This window comes from Columba livia, chromosome 1 (genome assembly GCF_036013475.1).
Source record: "Columba livia isolate bColLiv1 breed racing homer chromosome 1, bColLiv1.pat.W.v2, whole genome shotgun sequence".
NCBI classification, from domain to species: Eukaryota; Metazoa; Chordata; class Aves; order Columbiformes; family Columbidae; genus Columba; species Columba livia.
In genome coordinates, this window is record NC_088602.1 from 197,077,277 (window position 1) to 197,092,863 (window position 15,587).

Below are 15,587 nucleotides of genomic sequence, written 5' to 3' on the forward strand. Positions count from 1 at the left end.
GGTACCTGAAGTTGAACTACAAAACACTTAAATTATAATTTTATAATTTTTTTAGGTTTTGTTGTCGTTGTGTTTTGGTTTTGTGTTTTTTTTTTTTCACTGAAACAGTATTGTTCACTTTTCACAGTCTTGTAACTTTTGCATAAACCAGATGCCACATGCTGATTATCTAGAAAATAGGACTTGATTCAGCACACAGAGCTGCATCACTGGAGATTATTAGCCGTTAAAATGTTTGATGGCCATAGATGTACGAACATTTTCTTAATGCGAACCTGGGAAGTTGCAACCTTAGCTCCTATGCTTTTCAAAAGTGTGCACTCCTCATAGGTAACGCTGTATATTTTTAATAATGTCTCAGCTTTTATTTTGTCTTCTTGACTAGCTATGCTTTTGCATTTAACCCCAGAGTATCATTAGTACCATGTGCAAATTTGTCTGCTTGAAGGAAATAGTGCCTTAGGAACACTTGTTAAACCATAGTTTTCCAATAAACAGACCACTCAAAGGATCTATTTATATCATTAAGAGGAGGATTTAATTCAAAAGTTCATCAAATCAGTGAGACCATAACTGAGGTCCATCCATACCTGGTCTCTGCAGCCATATCACCTCTGTAAAATGTCTGGCAAAGAGTTTGAAGGCAGAAGTGTAGGGTGGCCTGTGAGACGTTTTCAAGGATGATGGTATCAAAATGTCTGTGAAACAATTTCTCATTGTATGTAAGCCAATGCTAAAATATAAAACATGTTTTCTACTGCAGTGGCCTTTAAGCTGTCAGGCATGTCATTCACTACGCCCAAATTCCTGCTAAGGCCTTCGGGATCCATTTGGACTGAGTACGGAATTTGCAGTGCTTACAGGAGATCCTATCATTGACTTTTCCAGGTTGGGATGTGAATCTCATCAGGACAAATCTCTTCGCAAAGTTAGCACGCTGATGTGAGGAGCTGCAAGAGGTTTCCCTGTACAACAGACGAGACACAACTGATTTCTTGCGCTCCACTTCCAGCCTTAGCCAGAAATACAAGACGAACAGGCTTGCTTTCTTTGGTGATTTCAACATGTCTGCTTCCTGTAAGAGCTGGAAATAGGACACACTGTAACAACTGCCAAAACATTTCAGAACCTCAAGCAAGGTGTGATTGGAGCCAGCTTCTGGAAGCAGGGAGGGCTTGGAGAGCCATGTGAGCAGGCTAGGACCTCTCTGATATTGACGGATTTAGGGCTCAAATGCAACCTCTACCAAACGCATCACAGTTTGATTCTCGCTCAAATCTCTTGTCTAGGCGGCCCCACACTTTCAGAGACAGGTTGAAGTAGACTCAAGTGTATCCCAAATGCTGAGGGATGAGCCTGCCCAGGCTGACATCTTTATTTTGCTGTTCAAGCAGCCCTTGGGGTGCCTCTCCTCAGCCCACTCATGCCAGGCCCTGCCATGGATGAGTCTGGAACAGGTTGCCCAGAGAGGTGGTGGATGCCCCATCCCTGGAGACATCCCAGGCCAGGCTGGACGGGGCTCTGAGGAACATGATCTGGCTGAAGATGTCCCTGCTCATTGCAGGGGGGTTGGACTAGGTGACATTTGAAGGTCCCTTCCAACCTAAACCATTCTGGTTGCTGGAAGAAGGGGACAGCCTGTGTGCCAGCACCTGTGGAAAATGGCAGGAGGTGAGGCAGGTCCCTGCACTGAGTGAAAGGGGCCTCAAGTCAGGGCAAAGCTGGGAAGGACTGCTGGCTCCCCAGGCGAAGGCAGAGGAGAGCTGTCTGCCAGAAGAAGGGGAGAAGAAAGGATGCTTCCCCCAAGCAGGGGAGGAAGCATTTAGAGAGAAGAAGGCAACTCCAACCAGCTTTCTGAGGAGAGAGGCAGCTCACGGGTGGGAGTTGGAGAGGTGACTTAGGGCTGAGAGGGACCTGTCCTCCATGGAGAGAGGCAGTGGAGAGGAGAGGCTCCTAACTGCAAAGCAGGGGATAGAAAGCAAGACAAGACATATTAAGAGACATGGTAGTGTTTGGCGAGGCAGCTGGGCCCAAGTGAGAGGGCAGAGAGTGAGGGATGGGGAACGAAAAACAGGCTCCAAGGTGGTGCTTCCGCAGTAACCTGATGGGAGATGAAAACCCACCCTGCAGTGTTAGGGTGAAAGTGACAGAAAAGAGGGTGCAAAATTCAGGAAAGGGCAGTCTTTGGGAGAATGAAGGTTGCAAACAGGAGAAATATGGCATCTACATTGAGAAGGAACAGAAGAAAAATGATTCTGATGCAGTGAGAGAGACGCAGTAAGTTGGTGTTGCCTGTTGCCAACATACGCAAACGTGGTTGGTGAACGGAAAGTTATAATATACACTATTTAGCAGGGAAAACTTAATTTTTAATGAAAGCATTTCTATGCTTACCTCATGAGAAATGTTTGAAGATCTTTGGGGACACATGTTTTGTGGTTTTCGTTATTCACTCGGGCACTGGGAGAGAGAAAACCCTAGGAATGTAGAATGCTGTTTGAATGTGGACTTAATACTGAGGAGAAAAAACTTTCTCCATTCCCAAGTGTTTTTATATCTCAAAATCTAAATAACTTTGCTATGCCTTTCAAAAACGCAGGGAACTCCTACAAGTTTCTTATTTTCTTTCCCAACTGGATGGTTAAGAGCCTTCCTCTAGACTCTGGATATGGCCTTCAAAAATATTACTATTGCTTTTATTCACCAAAAACCTGTTTCAAATAAAACAAAACAGATAAATATTTAATAAGTAAAATACAAGTGATTCGCTGCACCAGTGCTATATATGCTTAGTAATTTCAAGAAGCGGTATGAAACACAGTGTTTTAAAACAATACCCCTGTGATCTTTCCTGAGTAGCTGTCAATACAGGGAAGTTGAATTTTAGCCTATGAAGAACTCTTTGATCTGTCAGTCATGTCTCACATCTTCTCAAACAGCCACACCGTTAAGAATCTACCCCTCAGTCTTCTGCAGTGAATGTACTCCCACCTGATGAAGTGTTAGACCAGGGACCCTGGGTAGTGTGCTTTAAAATGTGAGTTTGAGATAAGTATTTCATACAGGTTGTACCATAGTGCTGAGACTGGATGTTCAAGTGTGTGGTGGAAGCTGGGACACGGAGAATGCTCTTGAGGTAGAGAAAGTATTGGGAAGGAAGATGGGTCTGAACGGAACTCTCAGGGACTGCTGGCTGAAAACTGGAACTATTTCAGAAAAAGATGAAACCGCTTTGCTTCTTACAAGCAATTGGCAAGTTGCTGTGCCCAGTGAAGATGCATGTCTGCACTGTACAAAGCAGTCTTATGATAAATGATAGTTACCATTACTAGCTTTGGTATCAGAAACAGTCTAGATATGGTAATACATTAGACAAATAATCCTCTTGAAAAGTAGCATACATTAGCTGCAGTACAGTGCTATGTTAATGGATTTAGAGTCTAACCAATACTTGAGCAAAATTGTTTAGAACAAGCTTTTAGACACTGGAACCAAAGAATGTGCGATTTATTTTTTTTTCCAGTGCTTGCATAACTTTCTTGGATATGAAATGTGTAGCAACTGTTAATTTCCACCTCTAGTTCATGGCCTGTTTTTTTAGTAGCGTTTTATCTTTAAACCTTCCAGAGTTCACTGTTGTAAGTTTTGTTGTTGTGCATTTTCTATTCATAGATTTGTGCAGCATGCGTCTCCTTAGATTTCCTGTTTCATCTGATTACTGCTGCTATAGTGTTTCAGTCATTGTTGGGGGTAAAGTAACTTGCAACACTTGTTTGAGAAATATGTTTTTGTTGGGATACAAGAGTATCTTGCTTAGAATTTATGTTTCAATTCTCCATTTTTCTGTTTCTTTTTTAAATGCTGGCTTCTTTGGCTAAGATGGAACCAAAAGCTTAATTTAGATTTTTTTTTCTTGTGTTATTTTGGAGGATGTTAAAATAGAATTCTCTGCCATAAGTGTCTATTTAATACACTTTCCTAGCTCAAGTCTTCTGTGATGGCACTCACATGGTGTTTGAGACATCTTCTGAAATTACGAAGAGAACAGAAATAGCATAGGGACTGAACTGGCCAGAGTGGCTTTAGGGAGATTGGCTCATAGTGGCTTTTAATTTGGCTTGCTAAGTGCTGAGTTGTTTTAATGGCTATCCTGTATCCATCTTTTTGCAAAAACCCACTTATCGGACTTCTAAAGTATCTGTACTATTCAATTCATTTAGCTACTCTAATTATCACATAGCAGACTAGGATGCTACACTGTATTAAAAAAACCCCAAAGTTTCCGAATCAGTTTCACCAGAGAATGGCAGGACTATCTATCTGGTGGGTTTTGCACCTTTTGAATACAAACTTCTCTGGTGTCATTTCCCCCGATCTACAGCTGTAATATTAAACAGAAACTTCATTTATCCACTGTAGAAAGGAAGACTACAGATAGAAAATTACAGGTTAAAATTAGCAGGTGTGTAAAAATCCACTGTAAAAATCATGTGCACATGAGTGAACATATAAATTAGTTTTACACTTCTCAAAATCCTGGAGGAGGACTGAAGTTTCTGTACATCTGAGACTGATAACCAGCTAGTTTGCTGGTGCTTTTCTTATGCAAACTGCACCACCGACTATCTTTAAGGAAGTCTTATGATTCATCTACTGTTCCATCCCCACCAAAGTAGATACCTGGATTCATAAAACTGTCTGCTATGTAATAATTTCTGCTATGTAACATAAAAACCACTATTGTGGTAAATCCATTGCAAAATAGGATCCTGAGAAGCACTAACGAATCTCTTTACAAACTGCTTAAATCATAATGACTTTGTCACACAAAACATCATATGATTATAATCTCATTATGATACTGAAGCCTTATACAGCTGGTTTTTGTAATACTTTTGTACCCAGTTTAAAGCCATCTGGTGCAGCTATTGCCAGGTATACATGATTTAAAGCAGAGGGTCACAAATTTTTGTTGTTATGACTACACATGCAGCTTCAGCAAACTCCTGAGATTTTATCAGTGTATAACAGTGGAGTTGAAATGGAATCATGTCATTATTTATTTGTACATGGTGATTACATATGGTGTTCCTGATAGCCACATGTGATTTAGTTTGTTACCTCTTAACATTTAGTTCCCGAAAATTATATAAATGTTGGATTGATCTCTACATAAGCCAAATATTGATACACAGCTGTGAATCTCTTCTAAATGTGGTAACTTTTCCTGTGCTTTTATAAAGCTGAAGTCTTTAACTATAATTCTAGTAAGCAGATAAAGGAACATATGATTTTTATCTTCTGGTTACTTAGTAGAAAGCTTACATTTGGAGATCTTCTTATCAGAAGACCAGTGATACATGGATTAAAAAGAGTTAAGGTTTCATCCATATTTTGCTGCTTATTAATTAAATACCTTAATTTGCTTACAGTTTTACTTTTTAAAGTCTGTGTTATGATTGGATCACTGTAGTATTTAGAAGCTGTAACCAAGATCAAGGCTACATTACATTAAATTCTGAAAAAACACACAGTAAAAGGAAGCCCCTACTTAGCATTTGAAATAAAAAAGATCTACCGGGACTGGGGAGGGAAAGAGGTACTTTTACTGACTGACTTAAATTTTCTATGGCAGAGTGACTTGTTCAAGGTCATGGAAGAATTAAATTTCTGTATTGGTGAGCAGGTGGACAAGAAACAGAGGATGTTTAAACTACACGTTCATGTGCAGTTTTTTAAATAATTTCCTATGAAAATAAGTATTCTGTGATCATTTGCGCTTTTCCCTCCCTTTCTTCCTCCCCACCCAAAAGATTTGGATCCATTGATTAATACAAAACAAATTTGAAGGAGGAGTAAAAGTGTAAAATATAATCATCTTTCTGCAAATTTTGTGAAAGTAGATGTCAGGAAAAAGGAAGAAGAAACGACCTGAATGTCCCTGCTACAGTAAAGCTGTAGCACATTCACATTCACAAGAGGGAACTACGTATATTCCCAAGCATGGGAAAAGGTGTTAGACCAGCTCTCTTCCTATTTCGCTATAGGGCTCTAGAGCATAACACATGTCCATGCCACATACACTAGTCTGATTTGGCATTAGTCTGGAGTGAAGTAAGTGGTATTCTTGGGGCTACTTTTCTGCAGCTTCAGGATTGGCGCTCTATAAGCCAACAGAGACTTATCAGTCTATGGTTTGCTCATGGATGGGGTTCGTTCGTTGGTGCAGATCACAGAGGTAGCATAGACATAATCAAAGCAGAACTTGCACTTTTCAAACAGAAGATGCTGATTGTTGGAAAGCTGTGCATGTCTGTTCTAATGATTGCAGAACCATTTGTTTAATGGTAATCTTCAATACATATGGAAGGGAGGAGGAAGAATTCCTTTGGGAGGGCTTTGGAAACCTTTCTCTCAAACTGTAAGTCACTGGATTGTTTCTTTTTAGGAAGGAATTAGTACATCTTGCCTCTTTGATTTTATGCTAATTTTCCCTCATATGGCCTGTTGCTGTTGGAGCCTAGACTGTAGTTCTGCAGTGTGTCATGGTAAGCAGCATGTAGATTAGTGCCATGTGTTAAAACTGGAAAGTTTCTTCACTCTTTTTGCCTGGTTTGTGGCAGCTTGTATTAAATAGTTTTCCCCTCCCCTTTTTTCTCAGTTGTGTGGTTAGGAATTGCTTTACTGCTTGTGTATCCTGTGGACATGTTTAATTTTAGTTAGACGTTTGGCCATACATACTTTCCTGAAATCTTATGTTGGTTTTCATTGACGGGGATTTCCTGGGTGCTCACATGACTTTCTTTTCTATCTTCTCTCCAGACACGTCTTGGGTAATCACAGAAGTTTTATGGTATAAGCTGTGCAGTGTAACTTCTTTAATTATGACACTATTTGGCCACTGTCAAGACTTTCACTCAACTATCTTGCAGTGAATTTGAGCACGGCTGCCAAGCATGGTTGACTATTAACTTCACATCATTTATCATTCCTCCTAAGGAATTCCATCTTGCGATTTCTGACTAAAGAGTTTTATGTGTAGGGAGCAGGGTTTTCAAGCTCAACATAAGCACTTTATGCTTATTTATTTTTTCTTCCTCACTGATGATTATGCCTCCTTATAATTAAAAACATCAGTCATATCCATCACCTAAATTTTGCTCAGCTAAGTCAAGCTCTTCTCATATGATAGACTCTTAATTTCTCTGATCATTCTAATGACCCTTTCCACACTTTTTTGCAGGAAGATTAAATTAAACTGGTGGCTGGAACAGTATTTAATATTCCAGAAGAGGTCTTGGCCAGGGCGTTGTATTATACCACAACTATTCTTCCAGCTTCTGGAAATTCCATGTGTAATATACCTAAGGTCACACATCTTATGGCTGCTTCATGTTGGTTGCTAACAAGTCTGTGATTGACTGGTTCTCTTTTGAGGCGTACTGTGGTGAGCTTTCTGCTTCAATTGTTTTAATTGTGTTCCTGTAGCTAATGTTACATGACTGGAGCCACTCTGGCCAGGCCATACGGTATGAAAGCTTTTAGGCTTGCCTCTGGCTTTTAATGATGGGACTTGTATATTCCAGCTACTTTTCGTAAGAAGTGGAATGTAGATGCTGCCTGTATTTAACACTGCATCTGTTGACAGTATATATAAGGCAAAGGATTTGTTCTTCACCCCAAACATTTACCCATTTTGGTGCTGCAAAGAGCCTAGTCTTAATGAAACTGTAAGAAATTTACTTAAATCCATTGTAAACCATAGTACCATGTACCTTTCTGCAGGCAGCAGGGCTCACATCAGCAACTGTTGTCCTGCCCCTCTGACCACCGCTGCAACCCTTGAGTGGGCGCTAATTGCTGTTCTTTTTTCTTGAGTCTAGATTAATTCCATATTCAGCTTCAATGTTGTCTCACAACAGTGTGAACCAGCAAAAAGTGGTGACAAAATGTCTTAAATGCGTGGCAGGGAGGAGAGGCAGGACGGAGACGGGACCACATAAAGCTCACACCACCACTGTTGAGTGGTATCTGTTGAACCATAAATTTCCATCAGTGCTCTTGCTGGGGCTGTACAGCTGCAGAAATGATGCTGCGTGGGGAGCCAGTAAGGCTGCTTACACGAAGCCAAGTCCTTCACCAGTGGCATTTATGTTTGGTTTCATAGGTGAGAGCTGGAGCAATACGTTTATGCTGTAACCCCTTACTCAAATTAGGTATGAGTACAAAAATTTTCACAGTAGTGCTATTTTCTATCCTTACCTCCCAAGAGAAATAAACGAAAAATGTCACAGTCCTAGAATTAAATGAAAAGCATGTATGGTTATGTACAGTACGATGAACACCTCGGTATTATTTGCAAGGAGTGGGACCTGTGAGTTCAGAAAGCTGCTGCACTGCAGCTTAAAACACCAAAACAAGAAAAATATCTATTTGTAAACAGACGAAGCCTGTACTCAAGCAGAGATTAGGTAGTATTTGGACAACAAAATGGCTGTGGTTGTGGTTATAGGTGATCCACAGCAGCGCAGCTGGAAGAAGTCGGGGGGAGGGGGAGCCCCGACACCGCAGCCCGGGGCCGCCTTCGGGCCGCGCTGGGGTGCGGGGGCCGCGCAGCAGTTACCGAAAGCGCGTCCCAGGGACTTACTGCGGGGCGCTGCGAGGCGCGGGGCGCGCAACCCCGAGCTGCCGCGCAACGCCAGCGGCTGCCTTCCCGGCGAGGCTCTTCGGCCGCCGGCCCCGCTCCGCTCCGCTCCGCGGCGGCTGCGCCGGGCCGGGCCGGGCCGGACCAGACGGGGTCGGGTCGGGTCGGGCCGGGCCGGGCCGAGCCAAGCCAAGCCGGGCCGGGCCGGGCGGCGGCGGCGCTGCGCGGGGCGCGGAGGGGCAGCGCGGGGCCGCCGCGGGCCCCGCGACCCCCTCGGTGCGGGCGGCAGGCCCGGCTGCCGGCGGCGTCGCGGGGCGCGGCGCGCAGGCGCGGGGGGCGCGGGCATGCGCGCTGGGCGGCGGGGAGCCCGATCTGATAGGGAGCAGGGGCTGACACTACCCCCGTGTGGGCGGCGGAACGTCCCGAGGATGACGTGCGGCGTTCTCGAATCCCGTGTCTCGCTCGCTCGCTCGCCGCCGCCGAAGGAAACGGGAAAAGCAACAAGGAGGCAGGAGCAGGCGCGGCGCCATGGCGGCCCTGGAGCGGCCCGTGCCCAGTCCCGAGGCGTTCCTGGGCCAGCCCTGGGCCGCCTGGGTGCGGGAGGCCGCCCCCCCGCACGCGCACGGCGCCGCCCCCCCGCACAGTAAGGGCAGGGACCGGCCGGCGGCTCGGCACGCCGCTCCCCTCCCCCGGAGCGCACGCACGGCGGCGGGGCCAGGGGCCGGGGGCCCGGCTGGGCCGCCCCCCCCGCCCCGCTCCTCCCGGGGCCGCGCCGCGCGGCGGGAGGTGCCGCCCCCCCGGGCGCTCAGCTGACGCGCCGAGCCCCCGGTGCCATGTGTGCGGGAGGCGCTGGCGCACGCCGCGCCGTGCTGCTGCCCCGCGGCGCGGGCTCCGCCGCTGGGCCGGCGGCGCGGTGGGGGAAGGGGGCGAGGGGGAGGATGCGCGGCGCGGAGGGGCCGGAGGATGCTGCGGCGGGGGCTGGAGGGGCTGCCGCGGGGGCCCGGCGGTTCCGCTCCCTGGCAGATGCCCCGACCATTGTGCTTTCGCTGTTGCAAATAGAAACACTGCTCACCTCCTCACCTCTCCTCCTCCCCCCGCCAAACAATAAATGCACACCTCTGGGCCCACGGCGCTTCCTGACTCTGCTTCTCTTCTGCAGGTGTAGATCTAGAAGAGACTGGAAAGGAGGGTGGAAAAAGCAGGGAGGTTATGAGGCTTAATAAAGAAGGTAAGTGGATAGTGCTGGCACACCTCTCTACCTGTCTGTCTCTTGGTGGCTGTGGATGACTGTGGTTTGGCCTTGACAGGTTAGTCTCATAGCATGTGGATCCCTCTGCTCTGTAGAATGTTTCAGGGTTGGATACATGCAGATGACTGTCACTGTGTCAACTTCTTTTGAAGTATGAGTATAACAGGTGTATGCATGTGACTGACAGACATGGTGAAAGATAAGGCAATTTTAAGTCAAAAGACAACTACACGTCAGTGGCCATATTGGATTTTTTTCGAGGACCCTGTCCTTCGGTGCAACATTTCCCTTGCTTCTGTGTGAAGATAAGCACAGAAACCTGTGCATCAGCTTCACGTGTTATATTGTCATTGGTGACTGTAGTGAAAAACATTTTCACTCATGGACAGAAATGGTCTGTTATGATCTTTGCGTTCATTCAGTTCAGGTCAAGTCACATTTTATTCTTTCATTCTCACTACTGAGCGTGACTTACAGTCACCTGAGCAGCCAACGTCTAATATTATCGTACGTTAGGCTAAGCCGTGCATGTTATGCAAAACTCAATATAATATGCCATTTTGGCCACAAGGTTTTCTGGTACCATAAGTATGAACAGGCAAATTCCAGGCTAATGGTTTTTGCTGGTATGCCATGCCCGACACAGTTCTGTCAGTTGTGAGAGGAGAAACTTTAGTGGTGAGCGTAGGCAAACCAAATTGACATATTTTGTTTGTGACATGCGTCGTTAACATCCTGCTGGGATAACACCTAAAGCAGCTAGTGAAATGGTTTGGGACATACTTTCAAGTAGCTTCCTGTTTGTTTCTCTTCTGTCAAGAAACTGATATACATATACAACCTTTCTGTCATGAGAAGTATTTCTTATGAAGTCAGTTCATACTGAACAATCCCATGATAGTGAAACTTTGGTGTGACTTACTGATGCTGACAGAAATTTTGCTATTACCTGTAATGTCATAATATATATTCTGAAATTATGTTAAGTTTCTCATTATATTATAGTTGTCGTTACACGTGCATTTAATTTTGAGCATCTTGGCAGCTTAAAGGAGTCTTATGTTTTCTAAACAAGGTCTTGAAAAAGAATGAATTAATCAGTAACGTAGATTTGTGTGATAAACTATAAAACTGCATGGAGTACACATTAAATAAAATTACTTAAAATACCATAAAACCTCTCTTTTGAAAGACCTTTATAGAGATGCCAAGCTTGATTGTGTTCCTGTCTGGATTCGTACGTGCCTGAACCTCTCTATTTTGCCAGCCCAAAAATAAGTTAGAGGCAGAACTGGGATTTTCATGTAGTATATTTATAGGTAGAAGGTTCAAGGCTCAAACAGTTTGTACATCTAACAGTAATACTGAGTGTACATTTGATTCAAAAGTAAACAAACAAAAATCTTGCTACAGGAACTTGGCCTTCATAAGGAGCTTAATTTGTTGAGATTAAATGTTTTGCATCTAGAAGTCCTTGAACACAAATTCTTATTATAAGCTTACTTGAGACGTAAAGATTGAAGCGCATCCCTACTCCTTAGTCATACCTAATGTGCAAATTGTTTCCTAGAATGATTCAGTTTAGATTATCAGCTCTAGTCTCTCATTGTTTATTTCTGGGGGTGATTAGAGACTCTTGTCAAAGAAGCTCTATTTAAACTCACTGTCCAGAAAAATTATTTCCGAAGTGTAATGTCATTGCTGACACTATGACAGTGACAGGTGTGAAGCACTTAGTAGCCCTTATACTACTTAGATTGTAACACACTTCAAAAGCAGAAAACCGGCTTGTATTTAGAAAATAAAAAGCTTTAGGAATTTTATTATTTCCAAGTAGTAGCTTGCTTTGGATCACTTAGAAATAACTTTCACGAAGTTTGAATACATTAGTATGTGTTGAAATGTTTCTGCTGTACTCACTTAAGCAGTCTGTTCATACAGGTGTTTTCACCACACCCATCCGATAATGGGTGTCTGAACACCCACGGTAAGTCTTCCTTGAGTCTTACTATCGTTATTAATAAAAGTGGAGAAAAATTTGAAGAGTCAGATGGGTGTGCAGAAAACATTGTTCACGTACTTGCAGAAATGCTTGTGTGTTTATTCTGATGTTGCACACATCTGTTGTGTGACATGTTGGCTTTTTTGTTTGCTTTGTTCATAGGCAGGGGTTGTGGTCGTGTTGGGTCTTAATACCAAACCTAACTCGTTTTTCTTTGCAATCTTATCTATTTGAGTAGGACTTCTTATGGCATTTGTGGTGCCAGGAGATTTTAAGTGGTGTCTTAGAAAACTCAGACTTTATGGGTATAAGGTAACTGGGGGTGATGGATGGACAGGATCTGGTTTCATAAAGATAGTGTAAAATCTGATCTTGCTGCATTTATGTCTTCTAATATTTGTCTGCATTTTGTCAGCTTTAGTCGACAGAACTAGATTTATGTGGCCATTCCCTTTTAAGCAGTTAAGGAAGGAGCCTTTTTAGACTAGTGAAACTGTATAGAGAACATGGTGGAGGAAAGGGTGGGAAGACAGTGGTCTCCTGCAGACCATGCCAAGGTGATTCACTTTGGTGTTGTAGAAAAAAATGTCAGATGTCAAAAAATGCTTCTGGCTAGCTTCATCACTGCATCTCTGCCTCCTTTCTGGTTGTATACTGTATGTGTTTAGAGTGATGGGCTGCTCTTCTTCCACCTCTTGACCCAGATGGGGACCTGGGAGGCATCCTTCCCTGGTGATAGTGAGGAGGAACACTTCCAAATCTCCACCTGCCTAAGTGGTCAATACTTGTTAGCACATCCCTGGGAAAACAGGTCGTGTTCTGGCTGTGCTGTTAATTTCTGTAATGTGAGAGATGCACCAAGGCCACGTGCCCCCTGTGCCCCTTCTTTAGGGCAGAATAAAGACATAGAAATATTGCTCACTGCTTTCCTTTATTCTAGAGTGCATCTCTAGGTGGCACAGAGGGAGAGAAATTTCCTGAACGTTTGTTCAGTTTTGTAGATGGAATTGCTTTTTGCATGCTAATACTTACTTTATGTTTTTCTTTAGCAAATGCAGTATGTCCTTGGTGGACTTTAACTGGCATGTAGGTTTGGGGAGAAGGGATTACGATGTTGCAAGTGTTCACAGAAAATGAAAAATTTTATGCATAGATGTTTGTGCCAGAAAACTTATCTGCTTATCTAATCAGGAAGCAGAAACTGTATTGTGTAACTTATCTAACAAATCGCTACCAACCAACCAGCTTGGCTAAAAGAGGGGTTATCAGAATTGGAGCAGCTTTTAGAATTTATATTGAATTGTTATAAGTTGAATGGCATATTTGAAGTATTGAAGATTGTCTTGTAGATAGCATGCATGGCAAAAGGAGTCTATATCTATTTGACAATTTGTGTCCTGTAAAAAGTCACAGTAACTGTACACCTGAGATACATACAGTAATCTTTTATTATCAGTCATAACCTGTGACTGATTTTAGAGTAATTTTGGAGGCATATGTTTTACTTTATACAACATTTAAGAAAATAGTAGAAGAATGAGGATTTTGTTGTCTTACATGCAGAATTCTTAATAATCAGTTTAGCAAATGTGCAAGCATTAAGTGCTAGGAATATTTCTAGGTAGGCACAGGCTGTAAAGGAGCATCTTCGTGAACTACAGCAGGGTTAAATATGACCTGTGGGATTTAGATCTAAATCTGGGTACTTGGTGTCATAGTCAACTTCAGTTTCTCAGTTCAGTGGGTTTGTATTATTGAGGTTTTAGTCTCATGGTGTTTGTGTTTTGTCTTAGATAATCTTTTCACAAACTATACTGACTCATTATTGTTTAACGTTAAGGGTGTTGCATAAAAACTTCTGTTAGGTTTTTCTGATGTTGTGTTAAAATTTGAGATTTTCTGTCCTTATTGTGCAGCCCCAAATTTGATCATTTTACTTAATGATTAGGCATGCAAACTGGAGTCGTAAATCTATTGGATAGTTGTTTACAATGTATTTTTCCTGTTTTGACTTTCCACATAAATATGTGATAGAAAAGGTTTTGGTGAATTGGCAACACCAGAACAAAATTAAAGGGATACTGATTAGTTCTGCTTTCAGTATTTCTTTATTCCTAAGAAAAATATCTTGATGATTTTGTCATTCTTCGTGGAAAAATAAGACATTGAGGAGGTTGGGAGATGGTAGGAACACTTCTGTAGGAAAAAAGAGCATGTAATGTACAACATTCTACTTTATGAAAAGCAGGAGGAAGAGAACTAAAATTATTTATGAGTAGATTGTGAAAGAAGAGAAGATGACAAAAACAGCTGGTTAATGTAAGCATAGGGATTGGAGTTGATCTTTTTTCTTTAACTATTATTTATTTTTTGCTTACTAGTGGTTTGCCGATGGTGCTGTTTGTCTCTTTTAAAAACACACCAAACAAAATCTTCAGAATGAAAAGTTCTTGTTTTTCTTAGCTGCCTTCATCTTTCACCTTTTTGTGGTGGCTGGGAATGTTGGAACGGGCCGAGAGGGAAAGAAAATTATAACAACATTTTAAACACATACCCCAAAAGAAAGAGGTGAGGTTACTGAATCTAGACCACCTTAGTTGGCGATTTGGGGTTGGCTTTGGTTTTGTGGTGGGCAAAAGAAAAGGGTGAATGTTGTATAATTTTGTTTCTCTTCCCTGTAAACTAATAAGGTCTTCCAGAGATTCTGGTTCTTAAACAGACGAAATAGTCAGGTGGTGCTTGATGAGTGAAAGCACAGAACTGGCAGGGTACAAAACTCTGGCTGTTGTCAAGAGAAGACTTTTCTTACCGGTTTTATCTTTATGCTGGGAATAAGAATAGCGAGCAAAGGTCTCCATCCATGAGGGTTTTCTATAGGATGAGAAATGACAGTGGGATTGAATTCTGGTGTGCATTCTGATGTTCAAATGCCTGGTTTGGTAAATATCTGATTCCTGGCGTTTTTAAATTGTTTTTGGTTCTTTTTCCATGGACAGCTTCTGCAGGAGGGCGGCGTGGCTCCTGGTTGTGGCTGTCACCTCATTTAGTGTGTCTCAAGGAATAGTGACAGAGGAAGAATGAAACATTATGTATGATAGTGCCCAGAAATTTAGTCAGAATTGTAGTTTATCCTCATAGTTACACGGTTATTTTCTGAAATCTGTCCTTTAGTTCCTCAACCCACACACTGGATAAAAAGAGTGGAGTAATGGTAATGCTCTCTGATCAGTCATTCTGTGTTTTGAATCAGGATTTTGATGTTTTTGACTATGTATCTGAAACTCTTGTTCTATAAATTACTTCTTTAAAAATTCTGGTTTTGTTAGCTGGCACATATCTTGATGGAAATCAGGTGATATTTCTCCCAGTGTTTGTGCAACAGGTATTCTGAAGATGTTAGTTTGCCTGTAGTTTAAGGTAGCTCTTTTGAATACTGATGGGGAAACCATGTGTGGTTTACTGTCAACTGACAGTACTGTCACTAAAGATCTGTCTCTGACATTCCTTCTACTTGTTGTAATTTATAACAGGATTTGAGAAAGAGAAAAATGACGTGTTTACTAGAGTGTACCCCAAGCCCTGTTGTCACCACAGAAAGTGAAATGACTTCTTGTATCTAATTTTGACTGAGATATAAAAAACATGCATCTTTTCTTGTTGAGCTGCCTCTGTGTGTGGTTAATAGTTTATAG

General features: G+C 42.6%; 1 protein-coding gene and 1 long non-coding RNA gene across 5 annotated transcripts in view; one reads left to right on the top strand and one right to left on the bottom strand.

Annotated features, from left to right (window-relative positions):
* Positions 1–513: 513 nt before the first annotated feature.
* Positions 514–8,995, bottom strand: LOC135578232 (uncharacterized). The gene is made up of 2 exons (XR_010469621.1): positions 2,395–8,995; positions 514–1,084 (listed from the first exon to the last, which is right to left on the bottom strand). It is a non-coding gene; the product is annotated as an uncharacterized LOC135578232 (long non-coding RNA).
* Positions 8,996–9,022: 27 nt separating this feature from the next.
* ATXN7L1 (ataxin 7 like 1) overlaps positions 9,023–15,587 on the top strand; it is a 114,111-nt gene continuing 107,546 nt past the window's right edge. For all 4 annotated transcript variants that reach the window (XM_065049054.1, XM_065049052.1, XM_065049055.1 and 1 more), the window contains exons 1-2: positions 9,023–9,287; positions 9,804–9,872. In XM_065049054.1, the coding sequence (XP_064905126.1) occupies positions 9,173–9,287; positions 9,804–9,872 (184 nt within the window). In that variant the 5' untranslated portion in view covers positions 9,023–9,172. The remainder of the gene's footprint in view (positions 9,288–9,803; positions 9,873–15,587) is intronic.